This window comes from Rhynchophorus ferrugineus, unplaced genomic scaffold (genome assembly GCF_030347505.1).
Source record: "Rhynchophorus ferrugineus isolate W39M unplaced genomic scaffold, kcgeb_rfMv2 rfM9, whole genome shotgun sequence".
NCBI lineage: Eukaryota > Metazoa > Arthropoda > Insecta > Coleoptera > Curculionidae > Rhynchophorus > Rhynchophorus ferrugineus.
The window spans coordinates 38,340,362-38,357,354 of record NW_027472588.1 but is presented as its reverse complement, the minus strand read 5'-3'; the positions used below and the strand labels follow the sequence as shown (position 1 = coordinate 38,357,354).

Sequence of the window (16,993 nt, the reverse complement as noted above, 5' to 3'; positions counted from 1 at the left end):
GTTATCGATTAAAAAAAGACAGAGAATAAAATTATGACTAAGTTCTTAAATACAAAATTGTTAAATAAAGAAGTAATAGAATAATATGGCAAACACGATATAGTAATCGGTAGCTATAAAAATAATAACAATAGGATACTAATAATTACTGCGAAAGTTTTGAAAAGGTAATACATTTTTTAATTATTTTTATTTTTGCATTTAATATAAAATTACAATAAAGATTATATATACATTTTATTGTTGACCTTGTTGTAAATTATGGTATAATTTTTTACCACAGTTTAAATAACATAAAAAAATTATTTAAAAATATTACTATTATAAGCAAAAAATATAAACAATTATTAATTTTTACACGTATTAACCATATACAACATAAGACAAATGAAACAGAGATCAAATTATAAAAACAACGTCGCGGGAGACTGAAAGATCTGAAAATAAAACAGCATCGAAATGTCTCCGTATTGTGTAAGTTTAGTTTCAGTCAAACTTTTCGGCTGTTTACAGTGACATTTCCATTATTTTAAATATTTCTACAGTTTACCAGTGAATTTCAGGTATTCTCTCACTGTAAGTACAGCTGACTAATTATAACACCTTCATTTTATGCTGTTAATCGGAAAACACAAACGATTGAAAATAATCAAACTGGCGATCATGTCATGTTTTCAACACACCACATTTTATTTCGCTTGTTTTAGTGCATTGTACTTATTAAACGACCCCATAAGCATGATTTATTCCAATAAATCGCGATAATTATTACTATGCACGATGTTTATGTAAAATGACGCGCGTGGGATCGAATTTAAAGTGCAAAAATTGCACTTACATGTATATGAATATGGTTGCGGACATCTTGTTTTTGAATGTTATCCAACACGATATCTATTTTTACAACCAGTGCGTGTATTTATGACATCTTTTTAAAATTACGAATTTTCGATCCTTTTAAATAGGAAACAACATGGACCAGAGAATGGGAGAATGTAGCAGGGAAAAAACTAAGCGACCAGTTCGCAATAAGCGCTACAGCAGGTCGGAAATATTGTGAAACGTGAGATTTTTTAACTGGTTTGCTGTTTTTGGAACGTTACTAATAGTTTTTCATTCTGGTTGCTGTAATGGATGCGAATAGTTTAGAATATCTAGTAAATAAAGCCTATATACTTTATTCCCTACCTATACATACACTTTCCTATGATTTATTGCTGATAATTTACTTGCATGTTTTTATTATAATCATGCTATAGAAATAATCTTTCAATTATTTTACCAGTGTCAATTGTTACTTTTAGAAGAGCTTACGGGGAAGAAAAACGCCCACCTAAGAGACTATTTACACCTGAAATTAAAAGGTTTTTAAAAGATTGGCTCGTCAGAAGACGGGATAATCCCTATCCTAACAGAGACGAAAAGAAAACACTAGCCGTCCATACCGGATTAACTTATATCCAAGTAAGATTCCTAAGTAAAGATATTAAAATCTCATCGAAATATTCAACGGTACTTAGGTATGTAATTGGTTCGCGAATTGGAGAAGGAAATTAAAGAATGCTGGGAAACATCCGCAAAAAAGAACATGGGGAGAACTTATCAAGACTTATAACAGTCAAGTTCAAGGTAACGTCGAGCATTTCAGTATATGTTCGGATGATAGTATTTGGGAAGAAGAGGAGGATGGCTATGATGAAGCTCAGTTCCAGAAGTTTGAAGAGAAATTCGCCCGAAACCAGATAACCCAAGACTGTACTCAAATCTATAACAATAACAACAGGTAATATATACGAAAATAAGCAAAAGTCAAAAGTCATTGATTAAACAATTTTAGCGAAGTTCAAAACCAGTGCTACTATGTGAGTTCAACGACAGAAATAGAACAAGACAATCCGTTCTCCAATAAATTTAAGAATCACATTATGAAGAAATTTGCCAAAGAAAATATGAATTATAGTAATAACGAATCTGTCGAAGACAAGCCGTCCATGATTGCCAAATGGTTACAAAGCGCAGAAAAGTTCACACCAAACGAAAACAGCTTCATTGATTGGAGATTTCCGAAGACACAAAAGAGAAAACATGCCAAGACAGATAACGATAATTTTATGTTGGTTCATGGGAAAGAGGAGCTGGACGCTGCTGAAGCTTTGACATCTCTTGCGAACTCGAGTAGACAACGCATGTAAAAACGCCTTTGATCGTTTTACAATATAAAATCAAGTGATCTGTTTGAATATTTTAAATAAATAAATACGTGCGTTTTAACACAACATTGCATGGGATAGTACAAAACATTTTATATCAATTTGATCTGTAAAGTGTCCATTATTTGCTCAAATTAGATTTGTAGGCACATATAGATACTTAAAGAGACTAATTATTTTCTGGTCAATCTATTATCGCTCAACTTAAAAGATCTGTGATGATTTAAATAAAATATTTTGAAAAGCTAAAAAAATCCTGTTATTTCAATACACAAAAAGGTATAACATTTATTTATAATATAATATTTCTTAACACAAAAATGTTATTGTAACAAGTTTTCCTCATTTATTTCACCCCAAAGTTTTACAGTCGTTACAGATGCTGTTAATATAACATCTTTAGTTGGATGCACACTTAACGAATTTAAAACTTTATCTTTTGTGTGCAAAAATTTATTTTTTACCTCTGCTGAAACTAAATCCCACAACCATAATTCGCCACTTATAGATCCAGATACAACAAAATTATCACCGACTAATATATCACTTTCAATGTTCATATTTTCAGTCTTATGGCCGGTAAACCTAAAAAAAATGTAAGCAATGTCATTACATATATCAACTGTTTTAGAATCCGCATTTACTCTCCAAGAAGTTCTCCACTAGATTTATCCAACAGTCTTATAGTACTGTCTGACGAACTAACTAAAATACATTGCCCATCTTTTGTAAAACTAACAGAAGTTATAGCAGCTGAAAACTTTAAAAATTAAAAATCGCTAATGCAAATAAAATTCAATTACCTCCAACAAAATCTGCATCACATCGGGCATTTCTCAAGTCATATCGTCTTACTGAACAGTCAACAGAACCAACAAGAATTTCATGATCTGTTACTTTTAAGGATGAAATACTATCTTTAGCCTCTTTTAGTGTTTGAGCTGGTACTTGTGCCCTAGATCTGATATCCCAACACATTACTGTATTATCAATACTTCCAGATATTGCAATAGTTGATTCTTCATTAAATTTTACACAAGTAACACTAGCTGCATGACTCCTTAATCTCCTTAAAGGTTGACCTGTTGAGACATCCCATACTAGAAAGAATGTTTGATGTCACTTTTGGGTTGCATTCACGTCATATACAAAACTACCAATAACAGACTTATCCGAAGAGCAAGAAACGATTTGACTGCTATCGCATGACCCACACGCGTCTAGAACTTCGTTGCCATGTCCTCCGTAAGTTTTCAAAGCAAGTTTTTTGTAGGGATTCCATAATTTAAGTTTTTTGTCGGAACCGCAGGTTAAACAATAAGAGCCATCGACTAAAAAACAATTAAAAGCATTAAGATATAATATGCCCACGTAAATATAATATCAATTACCATTAAAACGCACAGCCCTAACTGCTCCTTGATTACAATCAATTGTATTTATACATTGTAAATCCATATTTTTATAAATATATGGGAGAAAACAAAAAAGCAATTGAGGTTATAAATCATTACTAAGGTAGGTTAAGTTTCATTTAAATTTTTCACCGACAGAAACCAATTTAGTAACAACAAAAATAAAACATTTCCGTAGTAATAGTTTATTAGTATAATAAAAAAAACATGTGTTGACTAGATAGTGTATACGGTATATTGACTAGACTTAAATAATAAATATAAAAAGTAAAAATTAAAATAAACTAGGTTTCAGGTGGGATATGCAGGTTCACTTTTTATTACTGCAGTCCTTTGGCGTTTTACACTGGGTACAAGTTCGTTGTTCCTTGAGCCACATCTTATTTGAATTCTTCATCTGTTGGGTTAGATTTTCCAAAGTGTTTACACAGTAATCTTCGTCAGAATCCAAATCAGATTCAGTCTGAAAGAGTATATGAACATTGTAGTTTTATACAATTCCTTAACAACCAGTTTAATAAGTTTGGTGTGCGATAAGAGATGAATGAATTTTTAGTTTTATTTTTCAGATCAGATCTTGATGAGAGATCGATCTTCATGCTTGATGAGAGTCGCATTCGGTGACCATGAAAAATTGCACTTTTAAAATATATGCTAAAGCGCTATCTAATCGTAAATAGTAACAGAAGCGAGTGATTATCCTTATCTAACTTCTAAGAAAGTACTGTTAATAAGATTATGAATTGAAATTAGATATTTATTTGAATAATATTGCGGCTTTTGTTCTTTCTTCACTGCTTGCTAAGAACCAATTATATGTTACTGTTTTATTTATATATCAACGGAAAACTATAGAAGGTATAATTATCACAGTTGGCTAAAAAAAGCTCAAAAGTCAGTAGCAACAGTATAGCCGGAAATAATAGTGACATTTAGCATTTTGACAGTGTTTATAGCGAAGGATTTTTATATTTGATTTGCTTCGAAACTGGTAACTGAATGTAAAAATTCGCAATATGCTATTTTATAACAATTAACACGACTCAAGATATCATCGTAAAAGCCAATGAATTAAACTACGAATTGTCGCGATACGCATTCGATTCACCAGATTTGACCCCCGGCTCTTAACTTCTCAAAAAATCGCTTGAAAAACAATTTTTATCGAATGAAGAGATAATGGCAGGCGTATTAGGTAGGCAAGTGTACTTCAACAGTCTTCTAGTTTCTTTTTGCAGCTGGATTCCATAAATTAGGTCACGAGATGTCAAGAATATCACAATTTTCAATGTATTCTTAATTATAAAGCCATATCTTTTATCGAACATCAAAACTATTGAAAATCTTAAGATATTGTTACCTTAAAGGTGGATGAGTACCAATCATACATGTCTGGGCTGGCGGGAGGACTTTCAATATCATAGACAGATGGCGTTCCTTGAGACCCTAAACTACACGGTGATCGACAGGTTGTTTTTAAGGCGAAATCTGTACGTTGCGACTTGGGACATACTTTAACGAACGGATTTCTTTTAAACAAGGCCTCTCTAAAACATGGGATATCAACAATTGAAATATATCGATAATAAGTATTTTCAATAAACGCTTCATTCACATCAATTTGTTAGATATCGTAACACCAATACAGGACAATGGGTTAGATAGTATGGCGTTATATTAAGACAGAAAAAACTGTTAATTCAACAACCCCACTCAAACATACTTTTCGCCATTTAACTTTTTAATCGTGTCCAAGAACATCTGTTCCCTTCTGGACACTAAGGCATTGATCATTTTTTGTTCTTCCACCCAAGCCCTGACATTCTTTATAACGGATTTGCTTTCCAAGCATATCTCCTCCTTGTTATACCTTAAGTCCTCCACATCTGTCTCCAGATGCTTAATTAAATCAGTCGTAAGCCTAAATGGGTTGAGTTAATTTGAAATAATATACAGTTTACAGCATTTCATATTTTAAAACGTCCTAAGTACAAAATACTATATACCTTTGCTGTTTGTCCATGCAGAAACTCATTGACTGTAATGATTTTAGTTCTTTCAACAACTCCTTGTTCTTGCATATTAGAGTTTCTTTATCAGTATTTAAGTTCTTTAATCTTTGCAGATATTGATCGGCTTGTTCTTTCAGAACTTTATTTTCCTCCAATAAACAGGTGATGGTACAATGCAACTGCGTTGTTTGAGATTGTAAAAATTCATTCTGCAAACACAAGAGGGTAGACAATGATATTTCACAACGTTTTTACTGACTTCATTCTTTAGCTTATACTGCTTGTCCAGGACACTGGCCAGTTCACTTTTCAAATTTGATATTTCCTCCTGAGCACAAGCCAACTGGACGCATTTGGAACCGTTTATTTCTTGGGAGGTTTTTCGTACGTCTTCCAGCTGTAATGTACTAACATCCAACTCCCTCCTCAGGTGGTCAACTTCTTGTTCTAACTCCGCGATACGCTGGTCGCTGATGTCGGATTCTTGAAGTTTTTCTTGGAAGGCCGCCTGTAGTTTGTCAAACTCGAACAGCTGAGCATCCCGTCTTTTTATTTCCTGATCCAACATCTCGTTCCTCGTTTGGGTGTCGCTCAACTGTTGCTTCAAATCAATAACCTGCAACGTGTTCAGTGTTTAACGTTTAATTTGAAAGTTGTTTCGATACCCACCGATTTCTTCAATATATCGATCATTTTTTGGTAGAATTCGATTTCGCAGGGGCAGTTCAAACAGGCGTCTTGAATCGGATGATCCTCCGCCGTTAGATCTCGATTGCAACTTGTATTTTTACAAGATCCTTTTAGCTCCTTTTGCGCCAAGTTCTTGTTCAGTTCTGAGTTGAGCTCCATCATCTATATAAAATGGTCAATCATAGAAAACCCGTAAATGAAACCACGCGACTTATTACCGTTGTTTTTAACTCTCCCACGATTTTCCGGTATCTTTTTATTTCCAGATCTTTAATCGCTTCTTTTCTGCTGAGTTTAGCCACTTGATTCTGCAAGGCCTCGCATTCTTGACTCAATTTTCCGTTATTTCCTTCGGTTAAGTTTAATTTGCATTTCAGTCCTTCCAGGGTCGCCATCATCTCCCTTACGCTCTCCTGTTGCAGTTCTTCTTTTTCGTGCAACTGCTTCTGGGTCATTTTCAAGGCCCTCTTCTCGCTATTGTAAGCCATCTCTAATTTTAAACACTGCGCCGTCTTTTCGTCCAGATCTTTCCGTAACTGCTCTAATTTATCGCAGTAGCAGTCAATTTGCTCCTGAAAGGCCAGAGTGCTGTTGCGAGTTTCGCAATTCTCTCTCTCGTATTTATTCACGTCCTCTCTTAGGTTGTTTATGGTCTCGTTCAGTTCCGCGATGGTGCTCTGCAGAGCTTCGTTCTGTTTCAAGGAATCGTTCAGCGTCTGGTGAATGTTCAAAATCGCCTGGTCGTGCGTGGTTAGGTCTATTTCCTTTTTCTTGATGATCTGCTGCAACTCGCAAATCTTGGCCTCGTGCATTTGGTTCATTTGGTTTTCAAGCTGCGCTTTCTGTTCGCAGGCGCACAGTTGCGTGGATAGTTTTTCGTTCAGGGTCTGCACCTCCAAGAAAGCCTGCATTATTTTGTTGGATTCCTGCTGCGCGGATTCGTTAGACAGCGTCTGTAAAAAAAATTCAATCGAAGAACCATATGTCAATGATCGGTCGGAATTAAGAAACAAATATTGTACGGTGTTAACTAGAATGACAGCTGATTCCATGCAAGTGCTGTCATGTCATGTATCACATCTAGAAAGTAAAGCATTTTAATACATTTCGATCAGTTCCTAATTCAATTAAAACCACACTTACCATAATTATATCGAAAAACTTAATAAAACGTATTCCTTACCAATAGCTCCTGTAAACTATTAAGTTGTTCAGCCATCACTACCATTTCATGCTTAAAGTAAGCTATTATTTCTTCGTAGCACCTTTTCTGTTTGGAAAGTTTCTTAACCTGATCTTTGTACTCCATTGATTCTACCTAAAAACACAAATATTTCACCACCGTTTTCGACCGAAGCTTCTAAGTTAAACCAAAAAAAAGCGAAAGCTTAGCACTCAAAGAAAATCGAACTGAACAAAATGTATTTTACCTCTTTTTCTTTATACATAGTTTTGTATTTAGATAAGCGATCTTCGAGAATGTCGACATCTTGAAGAGAACTGCATTGATCAACTTCAATACAAAAATTGAGATCTTGGAGCTGTTCGTGCTCAACATACATCGACTGTAACTGGAAGTTAACATTTGTTCAAAACAAAAAAGACATTGTTACGTATTATTTGCTTCTGAAACATTACTTACTTGTTTTTTGATATGGTCGTTTTCAGACTTTATACGTTCCAAATTATTCTCTACTATTTTCATGATCGTTTCGAATATGTTCTCCTGAAATAGCTGATATATTACATAAATAAAAATATTCCGAGGATATAAATATCTATATTAAATAAAAACAACAGCAAAATACAGTTTTCCTTAAATATAATAAAATAACTTCAACAGTTAGTCATAACATTTGAATAAATACATGTTAAAATAAGTCAAAATCTAAGAGTAACTTGAAACAAAGTAATCAAAAGGTAAAGTATTTTTGGACATAATCAAACAACGTTAGGCACAAAGCGAAAATTAAACCCTTTAAATGTCGAAATATTATTTCAGGCTCTCTGGTAACAATCCGTGGGTTCCTTCAAATTTGCTCTTAATATAATTAAAAAAATAGATTTCCAATATCTTACACGTCTCTTCAAAACCATTCATACAAATAAATATGAGGTAGCAATTGTCTAAAGATGTTTCTACAACTCAAGCTATATATCATGCACGGGCTTGTTATTTGCACTGTTCGTTTTACTAGTATTATTATCATGACTCAGGGCGTCTGTCGAAGACAGACCTAACCATGCAGTCCAACTCTTCCCACTCACGTTGTCTTGCCATTTCTTCTGTATTCTGTCCAGCTCTTGCTTACTCTCTACCAGAGCCTGCTGCAGATTGGAGATGGTGATTCTCTGTTGCTCAATCTGTATTCATTGGAAATATATCTTTTCGTTTCTTTCGAATATTAATTTTATGATATACCTGCAGGTTGTCCTGCTTCTCCGCCGACTCCAGAATATTTAGGGAATTCGAATAAAAGGAAACCTACATTTTATAGAATAATTTACTCACAGAAATACACAATATAAGCGAAATAAAGCTATTAGCCAAAGCACCTTAGAAAAGCTATAAGCAAACGTCATCAACATTACCGCCTCTTGCAGGTTGCTGGCCCTCTCCTCGCAGGAATTCAACGCCAATTCCAGTTCGTTCACTTTGCACTTCAGGTGTTCGATTTCCCCGTCCCTTCGCTCGATCTCCTGCGTCATCTTCAACTTGGACTCATTTAACGCCTAAAAATAATCCAATACACCAATTCAGTGCGGTCAATTGTCGCGGATTAAATCAAATCGAAAACAAACGGTATCGCACGACTCACAAACGCGTTATGTACCTTCGATAGTTCGGATTCTTTCGGGCCCAGATTCGTCTGCACCTAAAAAAGAGGAAAAAAATGAGCGGTGTCTATTTTAGGACGCCCCTCGTCGTTCATTGTGGGAATAATTAAAATAGGCACAGTTTTGAGATATTTATAAACAGGCATAGGAAGGTGGTGTTAGAAACGACGTGTCTAAACGGTAATCCTTACTTCTGTGTGTTCCAGGAAGCCCACTTTGGATTTGCCCTTGCATATTTTACAGATCTGAAACGCAACCAACTAAATTACGACGGAAAGAACGAGGAGGGATTAAAGGTACTTTTGCGTCTTGCTCGCTAGCGGCTTTTTGTTTAAACACTTTCAGGTCGTGCTCCAAACCATTAATTATATTGTTTAAATTGGAGATTTGAGAGTGGTGCGCCTGAAATATTATTTTGAAATGTAGTGCAACAATAACAAACAGCATCATGAGCTATACCTTTTCTTCTTCGTCTTGTGCTACTTTGGTTTTCTCCAGATTCTGCTGCAGTTCATCGATTGTTGTCGTTAGTTTGCTTATTTCATCTTGTGTGAACTGAAATAGAATCCTAATAAATTGTTTGTTACCAGCCTAAATTATCATATCAAAAAAAACAGTGGGAGTTGGTTAATATGTATTAACAGGAAACTTACGCTTGCGGCATAATCAGCCCGTTGTCTCAAAGCATCAATATTATCCGATAAATGCCTATTCTACAAGAACATATTAGACGCTAAATAATTTCTAGAGCAAAACATCCATATACCTCCTCGTTTAAACTCAGGATTTGGTCTACGGCACTTTTATTTTTCTTCAAAATTTCTTTTATTTTGTCTTGGCAATTTGCCTTGAAAATTATTATATAATTAGAACGGTATCGTATAAGAAGAACTCTGCATTACCGATTCTGCCTTAACATTACATAATTCTTTACCGACAAACTCAACGTCCGATAATAATTTCTCCTAGATAAGTAGAAATTATTTTTAATTGGGAATCAAAAACTAACAAAAGGGACCTCACTTTCTCTTTTCGCATAGCACGCAGTTCGGCTTTCAACCGATTACACTCGCAGTCAACGGTTTCTTTTTCGCTGGAGACTTTCTTCAGTTGCTTTTCGAAAACCTTGATTCTCTTCTTAAGTTCGTCCCGGTTTTCCAACTGCACCCGTCGAAACCAAAAATTAATACAATACCAACGTCGAACGTCCATAAGAAGCTTACGAATTCCTTGAATTTAACGTCCAGTTCTTCGATGTGACTCTTTTCGAGGACCAGCGTCTGTTTAAGATTCGCGTTTTCTTTCTCTAGCAAAACCATCTAGAATTTAGGGCGTTGCTGAACCTCAAATCGTATTTAAATTAAGAATACCTTTTCCGAGAGAGTATCTTTTTCATAGCACACTGCACGTGAATTCTAAAAAAATTATACGTCAATCATTCGAATTTCACATTTCCTTTTTAATAGAATAAAACGTATAATAAAAGACGTGCTCGATTGGGTAACGCTTTACTAAGACAATCATATTACAACAGACTTTGTTGCAGCGAAATAGTCAATTTTCGCTTAATCGAATTCAAGGAGGCTTGAAACTGTTTAATATCGTCTTTTGACAGGCAGGAATCTCGACTCATTTTCGCCTAAAAAAGACGAAGAGCTGCGTTTAAAAGTGGGCCGTGACTATTAAAAATAGAATATAATTACGACAGATGAAGTCCGTTCTTCCAGATATTTCAAACCTCTATCGATATTGAACAATTTGGTGACCAGTATTTTGATTAAATTAAATTGTTCTTCCAAAAGTTGATCTTTCTCGGCGATATACCGTCTTAATTCAGACGTATCAGATTTATCTCTATAACCATCCTCGGCTTTGGCGTAATTAGAAGACAAATTATTTTCCTTATAAAAATTATGGTCAGCTGATAAAAACCGAGCGAGATCCAAGAGAAAATACTACGTACCGATGGATGAAAAAATGCTTCAACTTGATCAGCAACTATTGTTAAATACTTTTCGGTAACCTAAAAGGCCCGAACTTTATTTAATATAATTCCCAGGGTGAAATCTACGAATTTACTTTCTGGTCAATAAATAACATTACACCAGTGTGCGCTTTATTTTTTATTAATATGCTGCATTATATGCACAATATACATCTAACAATTTCTATAGTAAATATTTTGTCGCTCAAGGCCTACTAATCTCTAAATTGTTTACGTGTGTTCTAACGGGTATATAATCGAGAGTAAATTTTTTGTCCTTGAATTTATCTATACAAGTGCGCCCCCTCTTGAACGATCCATTAGTTAATTTCGAACGCTCTTTCACAGGTCTGAGCATATCCTTCATATTCGTTAATTCGTTTTCGCTCTTGCAAATCGGAAAAGCAGACCTGTTCATTAGATGATTTTTGCATTTCACGCAAACATCGGAGTGCTTTGGAAAGTTACGACATAGTGCTTCTGCGGCTCTGTTTTGTTCGCTTTTCTGCACACTTCCATCCTTATTGATATAAATTACAGTGTTTTTTCCCATCAGTTTTTTTGATGTGTGCTTTATAATTAAATATGGATGTTCTAAGCTATCTTGAACATTATTAACAGACAATGGACTTTGGCATTCGTTACGATTAGTTTCAAAAGAATTTAAGACTTTCTCAGGAATTATTATCTAAAGGGAGGGGTGATTATTCACAAGGAAACCAAGACAAGCGATTACCTACCTGCTGTTTCAATTGTTTGATGTCCTTCCTCAGCTCTTTTATAATATCGTCTTTGAAAATAATTTGTTTTTCTGCTTGTGCACATGTTTCTTCTATAACTTGCATTTCCCTTTTCAATAAGATAATTTGATCGTGTTTTGAAGCAACTTCTTCCGTAAGTGCTTGTCTCATATCAGCCATAGCCTAAAAGAAACAAAAATCAGTTAAAATAACTACATCATGTTGTAATACTACCTTTAACAACAATATGATTTACTTTATACATTGTACCGTTTTTTTTTCTTCCAAACACATCACATTTTAACAAAAAACTGTTGATCGCGGATAAGTAAAAAGAAATTGTAAATGCTATCATACATAATTTAAACTCACCTCTTTTAACGATTCACACTCCTCTCTTCTACACTGCAGCTCCTTGACCATGCACTCAACATCTCCAAATGAATTTATATAATTTAGTTTTTGGGTCAGTTCTTGCAGGGCTCTAAAATTTTAAAAAATCACTATTAGCTCATTAAAAGCTCAATGAACCACTTCAGTTTACCTATCTTTTGTCTTTAGGATCTCCTCTCCCTACAATAAAATATATAATAAATATATGAAACATGTAAAATTCTTAAAATATTTAATAGAGTTTTTTTAACATTATCTACAGTAAACTATTGACATGCAACAAATCTGTTTAACATGTATAATTTTTTAAATTTGATTTTAAAATTGAGACGTAACCATCACACACATTTTACTATTTCATTTATATGTTATCAAAATAGATGCCTTACAAACCTCAGTACTACAAACTTCTACAACACTCCTGCAAAGAGACACTTTGTATTAAAATTGCATCTAATAATCCATATCACTTTTACTTATCACATATTTTATTTGTAGGTCCTAAAAGATCACTAGGGGCCACATTATAAAAAAATAATCCATCAATACTCCAGTCTTGATTATCTCGTATTCTGTTAATAAACTCTAAAAGATTTTTTTTGTCATTTTCCAACTGAGTTATTTTCTGTATAGGAGAACTTAACAAGTCAACAGAGAAATCAAATTCTCTATATTTCTTCATAACCTGATATTAAAAAATACAATTTTATTATTATTATTATCATCCTATATGTGTTGACTTACATGGGTCCAAATTAGGTAACAAGGGAAGTTGCAGAATTTGTGGATTTAATTGAATGAGGATATTAGGACTTAACAGGACATTATAATCTATACTATACCTTTTTATATAAACAGATAAAAATAATACTTACTTCACAGAGACATTGTGCATTTTTATGCAGTTTATCTTCCAATTGCTTTACTCTTTCTGTTGCTTCATATTCAAGATCTTGAACAGCTTTAACCAACATTTCATTTTGTTGAGTCAAATTTTGAATCCACTCCTGTTGTAACTTTATTTTCTCCTAAAATTATATCCAAAAAATTTACCAAATAAGCTATATAATAGAAAGATAAACCTGTAAACAATCTCCACCAGCTATGGAGTCTACTTGCTGCATACGATCTTCAAAAAGTTTATTAAATTCTTTCATGATTTCTAAAGAATTTGTCTCCCCACAAAGGCTATTACCCACAGGAATGGGACAACTTTGAGATTGACTGTAAGGCTTACTGTGAGAAAATTTGTTTCCTGTAGACATTTCTGTAATAAAAGTTAATAAAAAAATTTAAATATTTTGATATATAGTACAAATTATTGACATATCACGGCCTGCTGTCTTATTCACTAAATGATTAAAGGAATAGTTCTTGTCAAAATATAAATAATGATATTTTTCTTATATGATTTGGCCACTTAAAAATGTTTGTCTTTTGTAGTTTTCTTCGATTTAAAAAATTTATATAACACAACATACGACTTAAGTTGTTCATACAGTATCACAGATCGGACAGAGGCATGCGCATTTTTATTTAGCGCTCATAAAGTCAAAATCACTGACAGTCAATAAATAACACATAAACAATTAGAAATTTCTAATATTCATATTTATCATTTAATAAACAATTAAACCATCAATTCAGTTCTAGAATTTTTTCCAACTCACTCCCAATTTCAAATTGATGTTCTGCATAATATAGCGGGAAGTATATTTACCAATATTTTTCTTTATACAAGTTTAAGGGAGTTAATTATTTCGAAAGACTGATACAATTCAAATAATACAGTTTGTTAATTCTAACAAGATAAACAAGCAAACAAGTCAGTAACAATTTAGTTTATTTATTTTACTTATAATTATTTCTACGCGCTTTCAAACATGCTGGATCAAGTATTTAACAAATTAAATTTTCTAATTCTATATAGTAATCCTTTAATAATTCACCAAATATTAAATTTCTGATTTTTTTTCTGTAGCTTTAATTAAAATTCAAATCAGACATACCTTAATTTAATTAAAGCGCATTGGAACTGCTTCTGTCTGCGTTTACCAAAAATAAAGTATTAGGTTATGTTTTTTAGACATATTTATACAAAAACAATAGAGAGTACGTACTATTAAACAAAGCAGAGTAACAAATAGAGAAACATAATTATTTCTCTATTGTATGCACAAAGAACACGTATGTACGAAAATGTTTAAAAAGCCTGTGAGAGTTAAGAGTAATAATCTTGTAAAAGGTTCTGAAAGGAAGAATGTGAAGGATCTGTTCTGCAAGAAATTTCACAATTTTCCAGAGAATGAAGTGAACAATCTATTGAATAACAAAAAAGAGGCTTTAAATTGTATAAAACTAGTGACATATGACAATGAAACACTTCAAGTATATTGCCTTCAAAAGCAACCATTATTTTTTATAGTGAAAGATGTCTTAATCCCTACTATTTTTTTGTTATGGAAGTTTGCAGATTTAATTCCATGCATAACTGTACATTCACAAGTTATGACTTATATCAAATCAGGAGCTGATTTAATGATACCAGGATTGGTAACACCTCCTGCTCAGTCAGGATTACCCAAATATGGAAATATTTCGAGAGACAGTTTGGTATATATAAATTTAACAACTAATAAAGCTGCAGTAGCCGTTGGTTCTGCTTGCCTAAGTTCCTTTGACATGGAAAGAGCTGGAGGTAAAGGTAAATGTGTTACGGTTCATCACTTTTATGGAGATAGTTTATGTGGAGTTGATGGGTATTCTGTTACTTCTATTCCAAGTTTGGGTCCGCCTGAATGGCTAGTTTTAAAGAATTATGACTCGGATTTCCCTGCACTAGGAGGCAGTCAGTCAATGACGATGAATCAGGCTGAAGATCTTTCCAACAAAGAGGTATCTGTAGCCGGTACAAATGATGTGTGTTTAACAGTTGAACAACAGAAAACAGATGATGTATCTTGTATGGAAAAAAGCGATATTAATATGGATGAGTTACTGTATCGCTGTTTTTTATCATCGATAAAATATTCAAAAACCATAACATTGCCTATTCTAACATCTAATTTTTATAAGCTGCAAATGCTACCGTCTTGTCCACCAGGTGTGATGTTAGATATCAAGAAAACCTCTTACAAAAAACTGAAAACCTTCTTGGATGAAATGTGTAAGGAGGGATTAATTACAATTAAAGAAATTAAAAAGGGAGTTGAAGCCATAACGAATATCAATAAAGAACATCCTAAATTCAACGAATTTTACTTGGAACCAAATCTCAGGCCCAGATCGAACTCTACAGAAGAGACGAATAAAAATAAAACAACTGTTACTGAATCATACCTAATTACGGAAAATGTTTTACCACTTTTTCAACCAGATGGTTATCGGAAAGGCGATTTAGTCGAAGGGAGTAATATACGAAAAATCGTTACTAGTTACATCAAAAACAATAACTGTCAGGTAGCTGACAATGGTAGATTAGTAAGACCTAACACAGAGGCCTTAAGGAAAATATGTAAAACCGAAAATTCCGTGACGTGGGAAGAAATGTTTGAAAAAGTATGCGACTCGATGAAGAACTGTTTCAAGGTTAACGTTGGGAACGATGAAGTCATTAATAAAGGAAAAGTTTCACCGATTGTCATGAACGTATCTATGAGGTCTGGTAATAAAAAAGTTACTATTATTGATAATCTAGAAGCCTTTGGAATCAACATCGGCGATTTTGCGAAAGAATGTCAGCACGGAGTGGCAGCTAGTACTAGTATAACGCCAAAGCCACCTGGCAAGAAATACGATCAGCTTCTGGTACAAGGAAACCAAGTTATATTCGTTTACAATTTACTAACAGAGAAGTATAAAATCCCGAAGAAATACATACAAGGTCTCGAAAAGGCGCCGAAAAAGAAAAAATAATAATTGTATTGACGCCTGCATATTTCGATAATAAAGATGTACATAATTAAATGTTTTTTAATCCTCCAATAAATCATAGTAGAGTAAATAAAACGAAACTTATATTTATCGTATAAATATTATATTCAAATTTAATACAATACGAGCACTTTCATCGTTTTATCATTATGACATATGATTCATGAAGTAATAAAATTTTAAATATTTACAGAAACACTAGAACTAAGACACCTTAGTATATTTAAAATGCGTGCAATCATTTATAAGAAAATAAATGTCATTGCAAAAATTATTCTGCCTGTTATTAAATTCTGTCCAGTTTGGAAACTTAGCCGTTATATTTTTTTATGATTTTTTAAATTATATTTTAGAGTATGCTTTTTATCAATTGAAACTATTATTTAATGTGGTCTCCGAACCAGGATAATGGCGAGTGACCAACTTAGAAATTATGTCAGTAGACATCCAACCTGGTTATTGGTGTGACAGATCTATTTTCCTTGCCTTTACTGCCTTTCTTGCTTTTTGAACAATCACGAACATAAATTTACGACCATACTCCGGCAGGATTCGAACCCGCGACTATCGCAGCTGTAAGAGAACTGTCCTGTCGAATTGACTACAACTCACCCTTATACATTTAATATTGCTGTGCTAATATCGATATTCATCAATATATTTAATGTGTAAGGAGTACTGAAACAATAATAGAGAAGGAATTAAGATTAGTTAAGAAACCACAAAGTAACAAGCTTAATAATTATAATTGAACTGAACGCTTTGACAATCGATACAT

General features: G+C 33.5%; 5 protein-coding genes across 21 annotated transcripts; 2 read left to right on the top strand and 3 right to left on the bottom strand.

Moving 5' to 3' along the window:
• The first annotated feature begins 38 nt into the window (after nt 1-38).
• Nucleotides 39-2,464, top strand: LOC143202905 (uncharacterized). 3 transcript variants are annotated; one of them, XM_076414906.1, is made up of 5 exons: nt 39-167; nt 966-1,044; nt 1,305-1,464; nt 1,521-1,783; nt 1,838-2,464. In XM_076414906.1, the coding sequence occupies exons 2-5, from the start codon at nt 974-976 to the stop codon at nt 2,190-2,192; spliced, it is 849 nt and encodes a 282-aa protein (XP_076271021.1). In that variant the 5' UTR covers nt 39-167; nt 966-973; the 3' UTR covers nt 2,193-2,464. The 3 variants fall into 3 exon arrangements, with proteins under 3 accessions (XP_076271021.1, XP_076271020.1, XP_076271022.1); XM_076414905.1 differs by lacking the exon at nt 39-167 and adding an exon at nt 438-576; XM_076414907.1 differs by lacking the exon at nt 39-167 and adding an exon at nt 491-563.
• On the bottom strand, nt 2,446-3,763 carry LOC143202902 (WD repeat domain-containing protein 83). Its single transcript, XM_076414898.1, has 5 exons — nt 3,602-3,763; nt 3,368-3,541; nt 3,014-3,310; nt 2,855-2,963; nt 2,446-2,795 (listed from the first exon to the last, which is right to left on the bottom strand). The coding sequence occupies exons 1-5, from the start codon at nt 3,666-3,668 to the stop codon at nt 2,534-2,536; spliced, it is 909 nt and encodes a 302-aa protein (XP_076271013.1). The 5' UTR covers nt 3,669-3,763; the 3' UTR covers nt 2,446-2,533.
• Nucleotides 3,764-3,837: 74 nt separating this feature from the next.
• LOC143202871 (uncharacterized) lies at nt 3,838-14,430 on the bottom strand. Of its 15 annotated transcripts, none has more exons than XM_076414814.1 (31): nt 14,292-14,430; nt 13,365-13,549; nt 13,158-13,310; nt 12,759-12,967; nt 12,676-12,703; nt 12,434-12,462; nt 12,262-12,373; nt 11,890-12,072; nt 10,536-10,580; nt 10,389-10,484; nt 10,189-10,326; nt 10,068-10,130; nt 9,932-10,012; nt 9,819-9,878; nt 9,625-9,720; nt 9,466-9,567; nt 9,357-9,410; nt 9,162-9,203; nt 8,884-9,060; nt 8,750-8,812; nt 8,596-8,691; nt 7,970-8,062; nt 7,758-7,898; nt 7,511-7,645; nt 6,546-7,280; nt 6,307-6,489; nt 5,897-6,253; nt 5,632-5,846; nt 5,349-5,546; nt 4,986-5,172; nt 3,838-4,088 (listed from the first exon to the last, which is right to left on the bottom strand). In XM_076414814.1, the coding sequence occupies exons 2-31, from the start codon at nt 13,545-13,547 to the stop codon at nt 3,936-3,938; spliced, it is 4,407 nt and encodes a 1,468-aa protein (XP_076270929.1). In that variant the 5' UTR covers nt 13,548-13,549; nt 14,292-14,430; the 3' UTR covers nt 3,838-3,935. The 15 variants fall into 15 exon arrangements, with proteins under 15 accessions (XP_076270929.1, XP_076270925.1, XP_076270926.1 ...); XM_076414810.1 differs by lacking the exon at nt 14,292-14,430 and adding an exon at nt 13,764-13,902; XM_076414811.1 differs by lacking the exon at nt 14,292-14,430 and adding an exon at nt 13,764-13,902 and having other exon boundaries at nt 7,758-7,892.
• LOC143202916 (uncharacterized) lies at nt 10,658-11,406 on the bottom strand. Its single transcript, XM_076414918.1, has 4 exons — nt 11,245-11,406; nt 11,129-11,188; nt 10,869-11,066; nt 10,658-10,804 (listed from the first exon to the last, which is right to left on the bottom strand). The coding sequence occupies exons 1-4, from the start codon at nt 11,263-11,265 to the stop codon at nt 10,691-10,693; spliced, it is 393 nt and encodes a 130-aa protein (XP_076271033.1). The 5' UTR covers nt 11,266-11,406; the 3' UTR covers nt 10,658-10,690.
• On the top strand, nt 14,315-16,248 carry eIF2D (eukaryotic translation initiation factor 2D). Its single transcript, XM_076414875.1, has one exon. The coding sequence runs from the start codon at nt 14,455-14,457 to the stop codon at nt 16,195-16,197; it is 1,743 nt and encodes a 580-aa protein (XP_076270990.1). The 5' UTR covers nt 14,315-14,454; the 3' UTR covers nt 16,198-16,248.
• Nucleotides 16,249-16,993: the final 745 nt, after the last annotated feature.